The sequence below is a fragment of the Equus asinus genome, chromosome 23, assembly GCF_041296235.1.
Source record: "Equus asinus isolate D_3611 breed Donkey chromosome 23, EquAss-T2T_v2, whole genome shotgun sequence".
NCBI lineage: Eukaryota > Metazoa > Chordata > Mammalia > Perissodactyla > Equidae > Equus > Equus asinus.
The window spans coordinates 39,917,342-39,933,259 of NC_091812.1; the positions used below are offsets into that span (position 1 = coordinate 39,917,342).

The 15,918-nt window shown below is 40.4% G+C and overlaps 3 protein-coding genes across 13 annotated transcripts in view; 1 reads left to right on the top strand and 2 right to left on the bottom strand.

Annotated features, from left to right (window-relative positions):
* BRD10 (bromodomain containing 10) overlaps positions 1-5,500 on the bottom strand; it is a 114,006-nt gene extending 108,506 nt beyond the window's left edge. For 7 of the 8 annotated variants that reach the window (XR_006518575.2, XR_011497587.1, XR_011497589.1 and 4 more), the window contains exon 1: positions 4,676-5,500. Coding sequence is in view for 4 of the 8 variants with exons in the window: in XM_044756490.2 (XP_044612425.1) it covers positions 4,676-5,268 (593 nt within the window). In the remaining 4 variants the exon portion in view is untranslated. The remainder of the gene's footprint in view (positions 1-4,675) is intronic. The other variant, XM_070496064.1, reaches the window with a different exon arrangement.
* A 2,756-nt stretch (positions 5,501-8,256) lies between these two features.
* Positions 8,257-12,880, bottom strand: RANBP6 (RAN binding protein 6). Its single transcript, XM_014860748.3, has one exon. The coding sequence runs from the start codon at positions 12,852-12,854 to the stop codon at positions 9,537-9,539; it is 3,318 nt and encodes a 1,105-aa protein (XP_014716234.2). The 5' UTR covers positions 12,855-12,880; the 3' UTR covers positions 8,257-9,536.
* A 41-nt stretch (positions 12,881-12,921) lies between these two features.
* The window catches only part of IL33 (interleukin 33), a 160,737-nt gene continuing 157,740 nt past the window's right edge, over positions 12,922-15,918 (top strand). For 2 of the 4 annotated variants that reach the window (XM_070495370.1, XM_070495374.1), the window contains exon 1: positions 12,922-13,023. The gene's annotated coding sequence lies outside the window, so the exon portion shown is untranslated. The remainder of the gene's footprint in view (positions 13,024-15,918) is intronic. The other 2 variants (XM_044756748.2, XM_070495368.1) reach the window with 1 other exon arrangement.

Sequence of the window (15,918 nt, forward strand, 5' to 3'; positions counted from 1 at the left end):
ATCACAGTAGTCCTCAAAGTATGTGCCCTTGGAACACAGTCATTTCATGAGCTGAACCAAGATGTACCATCAAAATCCGAATGTGATTACATTCTTCCAGTTTGTAGGGGGGAAAAAACTAAGGTACTAGATAAAATCTCTTTAATTAAGGGTTTCCTCTGATAATTTGTTTTAAGCCTTTGGACCTCCTAGCAAAGTCATACGATACAACTAAATATATCAATATTTCAGGGTGTTCTGCAAACAGTACCATGACGTCCAGGTGTTCTGACAATGGAACAAGTTTTAACACATTCTACCTTTTATCATAACTGTGTGTGTACCATCTTTTGAAACCTCTTGGGGGCAGGGACTGTTCTCCCAGTCCTAGAACAAATCACGTGCTCAATAAATGTCTTGTTAATTGAAATCCTTCATCCTTTCATCATTGCACTTAAACATTTTCTGAACCTTCTCTAAATAATATGACTTTAAAATGGCAATTATAATAGAACTGCATGGAGTATCAAGTTCTAACATTCTCTAATTCTGAACAAGAGGTAAATCCAGATTCTATTACCACAGGTCTCAAATTTTTAAAGATTTACATTAAAAAGACAGAATTACAGAATCCAGGAGGGGTGAGGGAGTTAGACTACTAGGCAGAAAGAAGTATCTTGTTAAAATTCTCAATTAATTTCTGGGCTTTGATCTTAACTGAGGAAAGCAAGTAAAGAAAATTCAAATTTAACTTAGGAGGGGAATAAAATGGGTCTACAAAATTCATTTGTATTTCAATTACTAACTGTACTTGGAAATCTCTATTTTTAAATTTTTGAGGCTTCATAATGATGCTTTTGTACTCTCATCCCCAAGGAAAATATTCTGCCAACTAAAAAGCAATTATAAAACTAAACAATCTTTAGGTTTATTTTAAGCAAGTCTTTTTCTTTTTTTTAAAAAGCTCATTACATGCACCATTTTTTAACAGCAACTTAATTCACAAATCAGGAATAATTTTAACAAGGATACATTATATTCAAGCTTATTTTTGCCAAAATATTATTTTAAATAGCTAAAATTAGAATTTTAATTTTAGCTCTGTTGGGGTCACTGGTGATGCCTCTTCTTTACAGTCTTTTAAAATGAGGAAAAGCCACCTTCTGGCTACATAGCAATATTCTTAAAGCTTTCAAAAATATTTTAAAACTTAAAAGCTTTCAAAAATATCATTATTTAAAATTTGGAAGAGGCAAAAATTCTTACTAATACTTGACAGTTTCTAAAGCTCTGTGCATAACTTCCTAATCATTAAGTATTTTCTATTCCTTTCCACTTGATAAATGATTTTCTCCCTATTTCTAAAACTAATTGCTGTTGCTCTCGGCCGTCTCAAACAAACAAGATCCCTTCTAAAAGATAACTTTCTCGAAACCAGACATGTTGTCTAAGTCTTAGTCCTAGTTCTATCACAAATATTATACATAAAACATATTGCTATATATTACTAATACGTATTTATAAAATAATAAAGTTATACTTACAAATTATTCATAGATTATATACATGTAGTATTATTATAAACACCACAAAAAGCAAACAAAATTTTAAAAAGATAAAATAAAAACAGAATATACAAAGTTGTAATATTTTCTCCCCTCTTCCCAACCGATCATCTTGCACACTTCCTGGGGTGCGGACAATACTCTGCAGACCATACTGTAGCCATACAGAGTAGAGTAGTTCCCAGAAACACTACGCTATTTCATGCCTTGCATTCACTGCAGTTCAGCATTCTGGAATGCCCCCCTCAAACCCTCCAAAAAAATCCAGTGGCAATCTTCAACTCCTTCAAGAATTGGTTCAAGGATAAAATTCTCTGTGATACCTATTAATTAGGCTCTTTCCCTCTTCTCCTTACCTCCTCTCACTTGCCATCCTTATGCTTACTCCCTCCCCTTCAGATTTAGGTCTCCTTTTTAAGTTCCCCTTGTACCTTCTTTATACGTCCATTATAGAATCACTGTCTTTTTAAGTGTCTGTTTCCCTTCTCAACTATAAACCACTTAAGGGCAGGGAACTTATCTTTTTGATCTCAGGGACTGGAATGTCTACCTCTGGCAGACACATATTCGTACAATCAACTAACCTAGCCTACCGCTCTCATTGTACAGACGAAGAAATTGAGATTCAAGTTATACATTGTGTCCAAGGTACTAATGCCACTGGACTACTCTATAATGATAATGTGGCCTCCTCTCTATCTAATGTACCTCATTTTTTGCTCACTAAAAGACTCAGTAGTATACGGAAGACCTGTAAAGTTCTCCTTACAGTAAATCTGAAAATAAGAGCTAACTCAGTATCTTACAAATACATAGAAGACAAAATAAAACTTAAGTGATAATATCTAAGTGTTTTTTATTACTAAAATACCACACACCACTTATTTACAAATAAGGTATCTGAGACATCTATTTGCAGAAAATTATATTCATGTGGACAGTCTATAGAATATTGTTCTGGAACATCTATATATCCTAACTGCATACTAAACAGCTAAAACCCACGCTTTTCTCAAAGTTGTGCCCACTCAAAGCATTTAGTGATGACTCAGATTTTAAGGCTAGTTCAGAGAAAGAAATTATTTCCTAGTATCTACAAGTGTGGTCTGGAAAGGCTATTATTTACAAAATGTTTACATACATCAAATACAAAAAAAGTAAGGGATTCAAAACTTTATCTGTTTGAGACCACCATATTACTTTTTGCTACTAAAATGCAAGAATTCCATCTCTCTTGCACTAAGAATGTTAGAAATACATTATTATGTTTATAAACAACAGAAATGTTTTAAGTTTAATTCCTAAGTATAGATGAGATTAGATTATATGAGAATACAGTATTCTGAGATTTAGCCACTGAGAATGATTCTAAACATTTAGAAATTTATAAGAGAAATAGTCTCCCTGCTCTTTTGTAGGACTCAGAAAATATTTATCATACACACAATGCTTTTGGAAACACCTATAATTCATTCAAACCTATATGCTACTTCTTAGCACTTTCATGCAGCCCTTCTCTTGCCTCATTCTAAATTGTTTCCACATTTGTAAAACTGGATGCTTGGACTAGATGAACTCTACGGTTCCTTCCAGGTCTAAAATCTGTGACATCAATTTGGAGTATATTTTACTACTTAAAAATAATGACATATGAATGGACTATTTTTCATGTGAGTCATAACTTTAAGCACTGTGGAGACAAGGGTAACAAACACACTACACAAATATAATGTCATTAAACAAAGTATTAAAAGTAACTTACAGAGAAAATTTGTGAATAATTATTCTATTACCAAATAATTCTACTTTATGAAAGGAGTCAAGAAGAGGTTCCTTAGTTTAAACACAGCTCCCCTAATGAGTCAAGCACTATGTTACTTCTGTTTTCAGTGAAAGAAACCACTGGTAGTCCTGAAAACAGTACATGGGAAGCCAGTGACAGATTAGATTATTTTAAAATTACTAAAAAAATTAACACAACTTTTCAGAAGCTATTCCATAAAAGCAGAGTACAATACCCAGTTTCAGATATGAGGAAAATATTCATCTTACTCAACCACTACTACCAATATTATAATGGTTAAAATTTATATTGAGCCCACCATGGGATGGACACTGTTGATTTTATACTGAATAACTCATTTAATCCGACAGCAACCTAATGAGGTGGGTACTATTTTATCCCCATGTTACAGATAAGGAAACTGAGGCAAAAGGTATAGCGACTTGTTCAAGTTCACTTCAGCTAGTAAAGAGTCAAATTATTCTTCCACTTCAACTACCATTTCCAACAACATTCAGCGATTTTTCTATTCCTGAAGAATTTCCACTTGATAAATTGGCTTGTATCAATTATACAATGGTTATAAATTAATATGTTTATTTTAGTATCCTCTTGTGTTACATTATTTCCTCTTACCAAAGAAAATAATTAACTCTGGATATACAAGTGGCGTACACCAGGAGCACGTGCTATCTGAATTGCCTAAGATTTCTGGTAGAATAAACACAAATGTCTAAAAGTATAAAAATTTTGTGTTGGTGCACTATTGTTGCAAAAATTCAGTCTGCTCAGATGAAGCTGAGAGAACAGATCAGGAGTACGCCAGAGTAATCACTAACCATTTAATAACACCATAAAACTCCGATGGCATCCACGGGTAGTAAAAGGATACAATTTTTTTAATGATCGAAACAACCACCTTTTTAACATGAGGCAAAATTATTTTTCTAACAATATTTCATCCTAAAAACTTTTAAAAGTTTCATGCTAAAACTGTCTGAAAGTTGCAGGTCCGACTTCCACCCCACTAAAACTGTTCCCCTGCCTACCCCTGTAATTCTTCCGACCGGCACCATTTCACATCTACAAATTTTACCTGCTCTTCGGCGCTCAGGGCTCCGCTTCCTCCTCAAGCTTCTTTTCATCTGGGTGCTCAGTTCATTCAGCCCGCACCCACCACACCCCTGCGGGCCCCCGCCCAGCTCTGCTCCTCCTCCCGGGGTTCTCCAGTACCAACTCCGCACCTATCAGCGACGCCCCCCGGCCCCTGGCCCAACCCATCCTCGGACACGTGCGAGGGTGTGTTTGTGTCAGTCCGTCAGTCCCAACCCGGACGGGGCTCACTTACCGCGAGAGAAGCGCCAACTTCTGCTCCAGCATCATCTCCAGCTTCTGGCCCTGTTTGGAGATCCAGTGGTCCACTCCATGCAGGCGGTAGCACGTCTCTAGCATCAGCCTGAAGTCCGCGACGAACTCGGTGATGCCCCCGTACTGGCCGCTGGCGAACTTCTCCTCCATCTTCAGCAGACACATGCACTGCCCGGGCTGCTGCGGGTGGACGCGACTGCCCCGGCTCCCGCTGCGCGGCCCCTCGGCCTCCTCCTCCTCGCTGGCGGCAACGCCCCCCAAGGGCTGCAGGAAAGGGGCGGTCAGGCCCCGGTGCTTCTCCTGCAGGAACTCGCCCAGGATGCGGTAGCCCTGCTGCAGCTCGTAGGTCAGCTCCTGCTCCTTGCAGCCACCGCCCCCGACCACCATCGCCTCCTCCTCCTCCTCCTGGTCGTCCGCGTCCTCCTGCGAGGAGGCGCTCCTCCCTCGAGCCGGCCCTGAGCTCGGGGCCGCCGCTGCCACCTCCTCCTCGTCGTCCTCTTCCTCGGCTGCCGGTGGCGGCCGCTCCTCCTCCCCGGCCGGCTCCATCTCCCCCGGCGTCTCAGGCACGCTCATGCCCCAGGCAAGCCCAGGTTGGGCAGTGTGGAGCGCCCGCTCGAGGCGCCGGGGGACGCGCGAGCGCGGGCCGCTTCCTCAGGGCTCGGCCGTGCCGCGCAGCCCCAGCCGCATCAGGCCTCGTTCTCCTCAGCCGCCGGCTCGGCCCGGTACGCGCGGGGGTCTCGAGCTCGCCGCCGGCGGGGCGGGGTTACATGGCGCGCGGGGGAGGGGGGAGAGAAGAGGAGAGCCTAGGTGCCCTCCTCTCCCCTCCCCCCGGCGGCGGCGGCGCGCGCGGCCCTCGCCTGCCTCACCCCTCCGCGCCCCGCCCGCCCGCTCTTCACCGGCCGGGCCCGGCCTGGCCGCCGCGACCTCGGCGCCCCACCCCCTCCCGGGCCGGCTAGGGGGCTGGGAGGGGGCGAGGAGGAAGGGGGGGTTCTTCTCTCGCCTCCCCGGAGGGGGCCTCAGCGCTGAGCCGTGGCGGCTTGAGCTCCTCCTCCTCTCCTTCACACCCCCTCCCGCCCCTCTCTACCTGCGGGGAACCCAGGCAGGAGGAGGCGGCGCGCGGACGGGGCCCGGCGACAACTGTCAGTTAGAAGCCCCGCTGGGCGGGGGGGAGGGGGAAAAGAGGAGGGGCAGGGAGAGAAGGGGGAGGGCACTCAGGCACCACCCCCTCCCCAGACTGGGGCGAGCTGTGGAAAGAAGCAAAGAATGGGGCATCGTCGCTCTCCTCGATGCGCATGCGTACTAGAGCAACCCACCCCGGTCGCGTCACGCCCAGCTACACGAAAGCAAGGACTTCGGCTCGGTTACAGGCCTGAGGCCTGGTAGGTTGCGCGGACGAATGATGTCATCAGCTTGTAGACGACTGTAAGGGGAGGAGTGGAGAGGGAAGCAAGGCGCCTGCGCAGCTTTACTATCCGCTTCCAGAGACCGAAGAGCTTTTCAAGGCGAGTGCTGTAAGAGGCTATTTATTTTGTGGCACCCTTTTTAGCCCTAAAACCTAAAGTTAATCCTGAAGGAGCTTGCCAGATAACCTTCGTTAATGGCAAATGAATTAGTAGGAAGGCACAAAATGTAAATCGTATTGTCTTGTAAAATTTACATTTTCTTTGCACACACCCTCCTCTTTGTGACTGCCGGTTTTTTAAAATATAAAACTAGAATTTTGAAAAGTTTAGAAAGGAGGTTCAAGGATTCGACGAAAAGGAGATGATTTGTAGAATTCGAATTTCTGAAACTCCTGTCCCCAGTTCTTAACATCAACTCTTATTTTGGAAAGTAATCTCATGTTTTCTATTAAAATGAAAAAACACATTTCCACTTCTCGATTCTTGAGATCTGCTAAGAATAAATGAAGGGAATAGAACCTCATAAAAAAAATCCTTGGAACTAAAACCAGTCTTCAAATATTTCAAATCTAGGCTGTACAGCATTAAATAGTCATTAGCACGGCCTTACAATCTCACTGCACATTTAAAAATTACTGTTTGGAGAACGTCTAAAAAGTCACATTAGTTTACATATTGTTTAAACTAAGTGGGGAGAAAGGAACTAATGGTTCCATAAAATATATTACTATTTTCTCATGTTCTATTTGAAAGATGCACGTTACTTTTTCTACTTAGACTGAACGCTCTTGCTTGAAACTTGGAATTACTTAAAAACACAAAAACAAAATTCTAGAAATCAAGCATTTTAAAAGTAAAAGCTATATGACTAAATGGTCTGGATATTCTGACTTTTGAGATTGTTTACTTCTCATTAGTGTAGACCTTCAAACACTGATAAAAATTAAAAACTTCAAAGCTTTTTTTTTTTTTTTGGTCCAGTAAGTTAAAAAGCAGCCTTAAGTAAAATAAAGTGGCAACACTTTTGAGTTTTTAGGGTATTGACCTTCCCCCATCCACACACACATCCATTATCTAGTTTTCAAGATCTTCTGTCATCTTATCAGACAGTAATCTATGAGGCATTTACACCATTCTCTCTCCTCAGAACCCATAGATGTACCTCAACTCACAGGACCAAAGGCAGGGACCAGTCCTACTTCAGCAACTGGCAACCAAAAACGTGCCTGACTAGGCATCCCTCATTGCCTTTGACAAAGTCCGAGAACCTAGACCCACCCTACCCCAGCAAATATCCCCTCTTGCTGTTTAGCCACCAACCCTATTTCATGACTCCCAGATATTAGCTTACATTTATTGAACCCTCTGTCACCAAGCACTTTATATTCATTATCTCCTATGAGCTAGGTATTATGACCATTTTACAGATGGAGAAACTGATGCTTAAGTTAAGAAAGTAGTTTGCCAAAATTCAGCTATAGGTCTGTCATACTTCAAAATTCTCCAGGTGCCTAATTCCAAGTCATCTGGAAGAATTTTCAATTCCTCATGCACAAGAGTATAGGGAATTTCTAGAAATGTTGATCAAGGGCTTCTTAATTAATGGATATTAAGATAAAGAGGTGCGAGTGAGTTGAAGGAACTTCAGTTATAGGTCATGGAGAGGCCAAGATGATTATGATCTTAGCTATTATGTAAGTAGGATCAGGTCCTTGAACTTAACAACAAAGAAATATTATATTTCTATTCTCTATTTCTATAATCTATTATACAAGAATATGTTGGTTGTAGGTAAATTAGAAAATACAGATAGGTGAGGAGAAAAATTGACATTATTTAATCCTACCACCCAGAGAAAACCTCTATTAATACCTTGAGGTAGGATTGTTCTATTTATTCATCTATACTTGTTTATCTTAAATAAACTTAAAATTGTGACTATACTGTACTTAATGTCCTCCCCCCCGCCCCATTAATGATAAATAATTGTAGGGAATGGACAGGAATTGCTTATCTAAAAATCTCAAGTTCATCTCTCTTTCCACAATGGCCTAGATGACCTGTTCATCTGAAGTGGTAGAGGGTGAATCAGGGAAATCCTAACATAAGAGGAATTCCAAACCATAAAAAAGAACACAGTGGAGGTACAAACAACAAAGCAGTAACAGTTACCATTTATTAAGCACTTACTAGGTCTTAAATATTTGCTAAATACATACACAGTGCTCACAATAGCCACAGGAAATCATGACAGATGTATTTATTTTTAAATTTTGGATCAATGATTTGCTGAGTAGAAAGCTTTTATCCTACCCTAACAAAAGCTCAACATTAAAGACTGACATTCCAATTAATATAATTAACCCTAGATTTATAGATCTGTTTTCTTATAATGCATAACTACTAAATGACTGGTCTCAAAGCTGTTTCTTTTTCATGTTTAAAGATAAAATTAATTTTGCTTTCCTTTCATTTTCACAATAGAATACTCTTCAGTGCTACTATAGAATCTATTAAGAACTTATTCAAAACAGAAATCTATTTAAGCCCCATTTTGAATCAGGGCTTCTCTTCTTGTTGAGTTGCTTTGCAGGGGGGAAATGGCATACATACACAATGCAATATTCTGCTCAAACACATAACACTGATTGACTCCCACAAATATCGATTACTTACTATTTGTCAAATACTGTGTTACAGTATGTTACATGCTACCAATGTTAGATGTACCAGGACACCCTTTTCAGTAACCATGGTTCTTAGAGTCCTGGATAACTTAAAAAAGAGAGACTGTTCTGGCTAAGGAGATTTTAAAGTTCTCATAACTCTCAGTTGGACACCTTGGGAACTAGAATATGGATATGTCTCACCTAGTTCTCAGGAGGACATTATGAAAAGGTTCATATACATTATAGAGAAAACTCCCCACATCTGCAATATCTCAAAACTCTCTCCCAATTTCAGCATCTTCTCATTACCAAGAAAACCAGTATTATCAAGGAGGAATAAGCCTGCCACTATATTCTTCACCCATAATTCCAAAGATGTTTGTCCTGGAAGTTCTCTTATGCTATCTTTGTGAGCTCTTAGCATCTTGTGATAGGCAGCACATCTTGAAACCAAGCATATTGCTTATCCAGCGTCAATGATTCAGACAAACAGCGACAATTTATATACTTCACATCAACTAGGGGAAAGGTGACAAACATTCTAAGACAACAGAAGCAAAGGTTGTCATCAAAATCTGTATTTAAGAGATAAAAACATGCAAGGTGAACACAAGGCTATAACACTAACTAATCCTAGAGAAACACAGGGAAGAAATATAAACTGCTTAGTAGGGAGAGAACAATTCTCTCAGTTATAATAGAATTCATTCACAACACTTATTTGGAGTTACTTTTATGGTAGATGATATTCAAGTGATATTAAAGTGCTTCAAGTAAAATTTAGCAACTCCTGTAAGGCTTCCTGCTGCTCATTATCAAGTTGGGATATGCATTCCAACCAGAGTTCTTCAGAAGTCTGTACCTGACGCACGACATTAGCTAGGCGTTTGGCACAAGGATCTTCATAGTTAATAGTCTCATTAATTTTTCCTTCTGCAATTATACTGATTATTTTGGGAAGATTGGAATTATTTGGACCAAGTACAACTGGATGGTTACTTTCAATTAAGTCACAGAGAAAACTCAAAGTCTGAATAGCTTCCTCTTTATCTTCATGCAGTGGAAGCCATGATAACCAGTGTGGAAGAACTTCATCTACATTTACACAGTTAGGCTTAAACCTCAAAATCTTCCCTACTGCTGAGATACAGTTCTCTGTAGCAATGACATTTTTTTTGGTTTTGGAATTTGCACACTTAATAACTTTTACCAGCAGTGGAACAGCTTCTGAACATAAAGAACGATAGTCATCTCCACCAAACTGTGCCATAACACCCAGGCCATAAGCAGCAGCTTGCCTGACTTCAGGGTTGTTGTCTCGCATATTTAGTAGCATTGGCCACCGAAAATATTCTACATATTTAAAAGAGGTTGGACTGCAGTGCTCTATGATATCGTCAAATATGCACAATCCCCACTGTCTGTCTGGCCATGGCCTACTGGAACAAATTAGATTTACAATTAATGGGAGCAGCTGTTCAAACCATGGTAAAATCTTTTCCTTGTAAGTACTAAATAATGAGTGCAAAATATCTGATACTTTGGTCAGAATATAAACATCACATTCATCTTCATCTTGCAGAGACATTTCAACCTGCTGGTCATAGTTTTCTTCCTGTCTTTTAACCTGTCTCAATTCTTGATTTTTAAAGTGCCCTTCAAGTTTTGCTTTCAGTATTTCTCCCAGTTCTTCCAAGTGTTCATCATTAAGGCACCCATCTCCCATTACTTCAATGGACTTTGCAAAAGAATTCATTATTTCTGACAGTACATCTGTATCAGGTTCAGTCCCAATAGCCTTGATTAAGGGATCACATATGAATTGCCACATCTGTGCAAGATACTCTGGGCCACGAGTTCTTGCACATTCCAGGAGAAAAGGCATGGACTCTGCTGCTGCCACTCGAACATTGTCATGGAAATAAAATTTCAGTAAAGGAACCATCAGCTTTACAACTTGTTCTGTATATTCCACAAAGCCTTCCCTTAACTCCTTAGCATAGTAAACCAACATCTGGCAAGCAGTTGCTTTTGCTTCAAGTCCTGAAGTTTTAATTCCAAAACTTTGCTGGTCTCCAAGATTTACAAATTGCCATCCATCATCATCACTCATATTCTCCACGTCTTGTGTGTCTAAGAGAGCGACATCAGGTTTAGCTGAAGCAGTCTTAATAAGAGGCTCAATAACCAATGGAAGGTACTGCTGAAAATCATTTCCAAGAATTTTACACATTCGAGCCCATGCTGAAATCATGTAAGAGGTCTGAGGGTCATCATCTTCCATATTATTTAAGTCTGATTGTGTCTTCAATAATAGCTGCATCACATTTGATGCATCCTGCATAAATTTTTCCTTCCCAACAGCAAGACCAACATGACTAATACATTCAATAGTTTTTCCTTTCAGAAGCTTGAGTTCCTTTTGAACAGCGAGTTCAACAATGTGCTTTAGTGAGGGCATAAATATGTCATAATAGGGAACAAACTTTTCTTCTATAGTATCCGCAACTGAGGCAATGGTTGTCACAAGCTGTTCCAAGGCCAACTTAGTTCCATTCCGAATCAACTCTTGAAGTTTAATCACCAAGATGGAATGCAGATTTCTCACCATACTATCCAAATATAGAACTAGCAATGATTTGGGGCAGTCTTCAATAAAAATAATAAGCGCGGAAGCTGCATGTGATTGCACACGCTGATTACCTTGATTTTCCATGGTACGCAACAGAGCTGCAATCACTGTTTCATGGAATTTCTTTTGGAAGTTAGGTGCAAAATCTGTGGCCATCTGTCCAAGTGTAGTACAGGCTGCAGCCCTCACCCTAGGATGCGGATCCTGAAGAAAAAGCAAAACAGAGTTAACTGTTTCATCTAGAATTGATTCCATTTGCTGATGGCATCCTTCTCCAATGGCAGATAAGGCCATTAATCCAGCATGTCGATATTTCCAGTCTGGGCTCTGAAGCATCTGCATGATATGCTCCTTAGTCATTGGTAAAACAAGTTTTCCTCCGAGCCCACAAGCCAATCTGTCTAGTGCACTCTCAGCAGCAACTGCATTGCTGTCAAAATCATCTTCTTCCATTTCATCAGCATTTACCCAGTCCTCATCATCTTGTAGATCAACCATCATTGCTAATATATGAGGAATTGCTTGTGCAATAATATTTGTATGTTTTTTTAACATTGGGGTTGCAGTTTCAGACAAGGTCACTATAACTTCAAGGGCCAGTTGGCGTTGCAGATTACTAAGTCTAGAGTCTCCACACAACTTTAGACTCAACTGCAGAGTATCTTCTAAATAAGGACCCAAGTATTTAGGTACAGTATCTGCAATCTCAACAAGGGATTCTAGCACAGAATCATCATCCTGGTAGCATGAATCATTCACAGCCTGTAAGATTCCAGGAAGCAAGTCTGCAAAGTCTTTGAAAAGAGCAATATTATTCTCATTAGCAAGTACAAATGCAGCGGCGGCTCTAGCGGATAATGTCCTGATTGCTGGATGTTCTTGATCTTGAATACACTGGTCCAACAACCGTTTGATGATATCCAAATCGTGCCGCTCTTGGTTCCCAAAAATCCCAGGAAAGTGCCAGAAAACGTGAAGTGCAACCTCCCAGAGAACCACATTTTTAGAGTAGATTGAATCAATAAGGAACTTCAGACCTTCAGGCCAGTGGTTAGTGCCATCCTCGTCTATCAAATTCCTGGCCAGCACTGCAAAAATATCACAAAGTTTTTTCCTCATGCTAGCATGTGTTTCTAATTTAACAGCCAGGATCAGTTCAATCTTCACGTCCCTCTGAACATCAGAGGGGAGATTTGGATAGACTTCCTCAAACCCAGAGGACAAAAGCCGTCGTAGCAGTGCGGCAGCCATTTGTCTCACCTCATAACCTGCTCTTCTATTTCTGACAGCATCTAAGAGGAATGTAGTCTTACACAGACCTGGGATATTTTCATAGATTTCCTCTGCCTGCCTCCGGACCATACAGCTTGGATTTATCAGGTTCTTCAAAAGCTGGTAAAACTCTTGCTTTCCCGACACGGTCGCCGGTATCCCTGCAGACCCGGTCGCCGCCATCGCGCTCTGTCAAAGAAACCGCGACCGGAAAGGAGGGAGCGGGCCTGCGGCCGGAAGCAGTGACGCAAGCGAGGCGCCGGCAGGGATGGGCGGGGCCGCTTCTTCCTCCGCTGCCGGAGCTCTCCGGGTGCGCTCTGGGAGCTGGGGAGCCGGGCGGTCCCGGGGATAGGTGAGAGGGGGATGGGCGCGAGGGTCGTCCTCCACCTGTTTTCTAATCAGACAAAAGTGCACTGCAGAGGGGGGAAGAAAAGAAAGAAAATTGTGATATTGATTGTATTAGAGTGGGGTTTATGGGTGATTTTTTTCTCCGTTTCTTTATTCCTATACTCTCTCTATTGTTACCCTGACAATTTTAAAACAGTAAGTACATCTTGAAATCTCGCTAAGTGAAAACAGCCCACCACAAAAGGCCACGTATTGTATCATTCCATATATATGAAAGGTCTTGAATAGGCAAGTCTATAGGGAAAGTACATTAGTGGTTGCCAGAGGCTGGGGGGAGGGGAGAATGGAGAATGCTGTCAGGCAGTTTCTTTTTGGGTGATGAGAATGTTCTAAAATTGATTGTGGTGATTGTTGCACAATTCTGTGATTATACTAAAATAGTCTGCATTGACTAGTACAATTGATTTGTACAATTTAGACTGGTGAATTGTATGATATATGCATAATACCTCAATAAAGCTTTTTATCAAATAAGTGCAATAAAAGATAAAGACAATGATTACCACCCCACTACCACACCTAATGCAGTAGAGCAGTGATGTTCAAACTCTGATGTGTGTCAGAATCACCTGACCTGTGGATTAAAATAAAGAATGAGAAAGACAACTGAATAAAGTATAGTGGAAGGTGTACCTAGCCTAGTAATCAGAAGACTTGAATCTTGGTCTTATCTCTAAATTAATTTTGTATCCTTGGTCATATCACTCAAGGTTTTCCTTGCATGTTGTCTAAACGGTAAAATCCTTTTACAGTCTTCCTTTTGGTAGGAAGATGCTGAGATTATTTCAAGAAACAAATGCCCCTGAGGATAAATATTGTTTCTTTAATTAGGCAGTTTTGTCAATCAAAAACAAGGATTGAATGATTAGATCTTCTAAGATCTCTAACAGTGATTAGATCTTACTTTTGTATTAGCACTTTGCCATTCTGTCATTTTGACCATTATACAGGTTTGCAAAGTTGGTAAGATAGATATAATACTAATTTTATGTGAGAAATGGAAACTCAGGGAGGTTAAGGGATTTGCCTAAGATGACACAGCTGTCTAAATCCACCTGTTGTGAAGGCAACACCAGTGATCTTTCACCATAGCACTTCCCCATAATTACTCTTGGCTTTGCAACATGATTAGAGGCCTTTACTTAGTGCAAAGTTGGTCTTAACTTACTTATTGCAAAGTCAGTCTTAAACTTCTCCAAGTGAGCTTAATTTTTTTGTTTTTGAAGATTGGTCCTGAGCTAACATCTGTTGCCAATCTTTTTTCTTCTTCTTCTTCTTCTCCCCAAAGTCCCCCAGTACATAGTTGTATATTCTAGTTGTAGTTCGGGCTTAATTTTAATTTTGTAAAATGCTGCTGCATATACCCACAAAGATAGAAAATCACAGCTTTTGCATTAATGAAATGATAGACTAAGTAGTTAGTCTCATAAATTACATTGTAATATGTAATACTATTCTCATTTAGGAAGAAATGTTACTCTCTAAACACTGTTTCTTTCTGTGGACTGATAACCAACTTCATCAGAATCACTTGAGATACTTTTTTTTAAATGTAGATATTAGGGCTCAAAGTCTGAACTAGTGAATCAGAATTCTGGGGAATGCAACCCAAGAATGTTCAATTTTAACAAGCACACTGGATTTTCATATAAATACCAAAATTTGAGAACTACTGATGAGATCAATTCTGGTTCTTATTCCAAGATCATGACTATAGTTTTGCATCTTGCACCAGATTCTCTGGTTTTCTTACTGTTCCTTGAAATAATCTAACTGCAGAGCCTTTGCATTTGCTGTTTCAGGAAATGTTAATAAGTATATGAGAGGTGAAAGGTTCTTCTTAAAACTGTATCTATTAGCATATTTAAGACATTAAAAACTACAAAATACTACAACAGACCCACCACAATGTTTTAAATTTAAAAGTCTGTCAATATCAAGGGTTGGTGAGGATGTGGAACAACAGGGTATCAGTTACATTTTTGATATATGTAAATTGGTACAACTACTTTGAAAAAATGCTTGGAAAATGCTGGATTTTGCAATTATTCATTTATTCTCTCAGCAAACATTCATTGAGGGTATACTCAAACATGGTGCTGGATGCTAGGGGCAAAGATTAAATACGTAAGGATGCTCATAAGAGACAGTAAATGTCACATAGTGTAGTGATCACTGTGGTGACGGTGAGTCTCTCATGGAACCATATGGGGTTATGGAGACAGCTGATCTAATCTGGGTGTGGGAGAAATCAGGTAAGGCTTCCCAGAGGAGGTGATATCAGGGCTGACTTTTGAAGGATGAATCTTCATTAGCTATTTGAAGAAAGAGAAGAAGGTTGTTCTAAGTACATGGAACAGCTTTTTTCAAATGCAGAGAGGTGTTAGAGCCTAGTGTGGTAAGAATTCTGCCAGTATTTCAGAATTGCTGGAGCATTGGGTATGGGACTTGAGGGGGCCTGGGGATGACACAGGAGGCAGGAAAGAGGAAGACAGAAAGTTAAATAGAGGCCAGATCCTGAAGGGTCTGATACTCTGTGTTATTGGGGTTTTTTTCCTTAAAGGTAATGATGAGCTGTTTAAGGATTTTAATCAAGGGCTGTGAAATAATAAATTTTTAGAAAGATTTTTTTTGATAATAGTGTGAAGATGGGGCATTTAGGAAGCCAATAACCTAGTTCAGTTAAGCTGAAAGTCTAAACCATAGCAGTGGTGGAGGAAAAGAAAAGAGGGCAAGGATTAGTGAGGTTTTAAGAAGTTGTATAGCACTTAGAGGGGAAGGAGAAGCTTAGGAAATTTCCCCAAGTTTTGGCCTGGGCATCTGGTTGGAGGTACTGCAA

What these genes read in the sequence shown, in the direction of transcription:
- RANBP6 (XM_014860748.3), bottom strand. Translation starts at nt 12,854, where the DNA reads ATGGCGGCGACCGGGTCTGCAGGGATACCGGCGACCGTGTCGGGAAAG.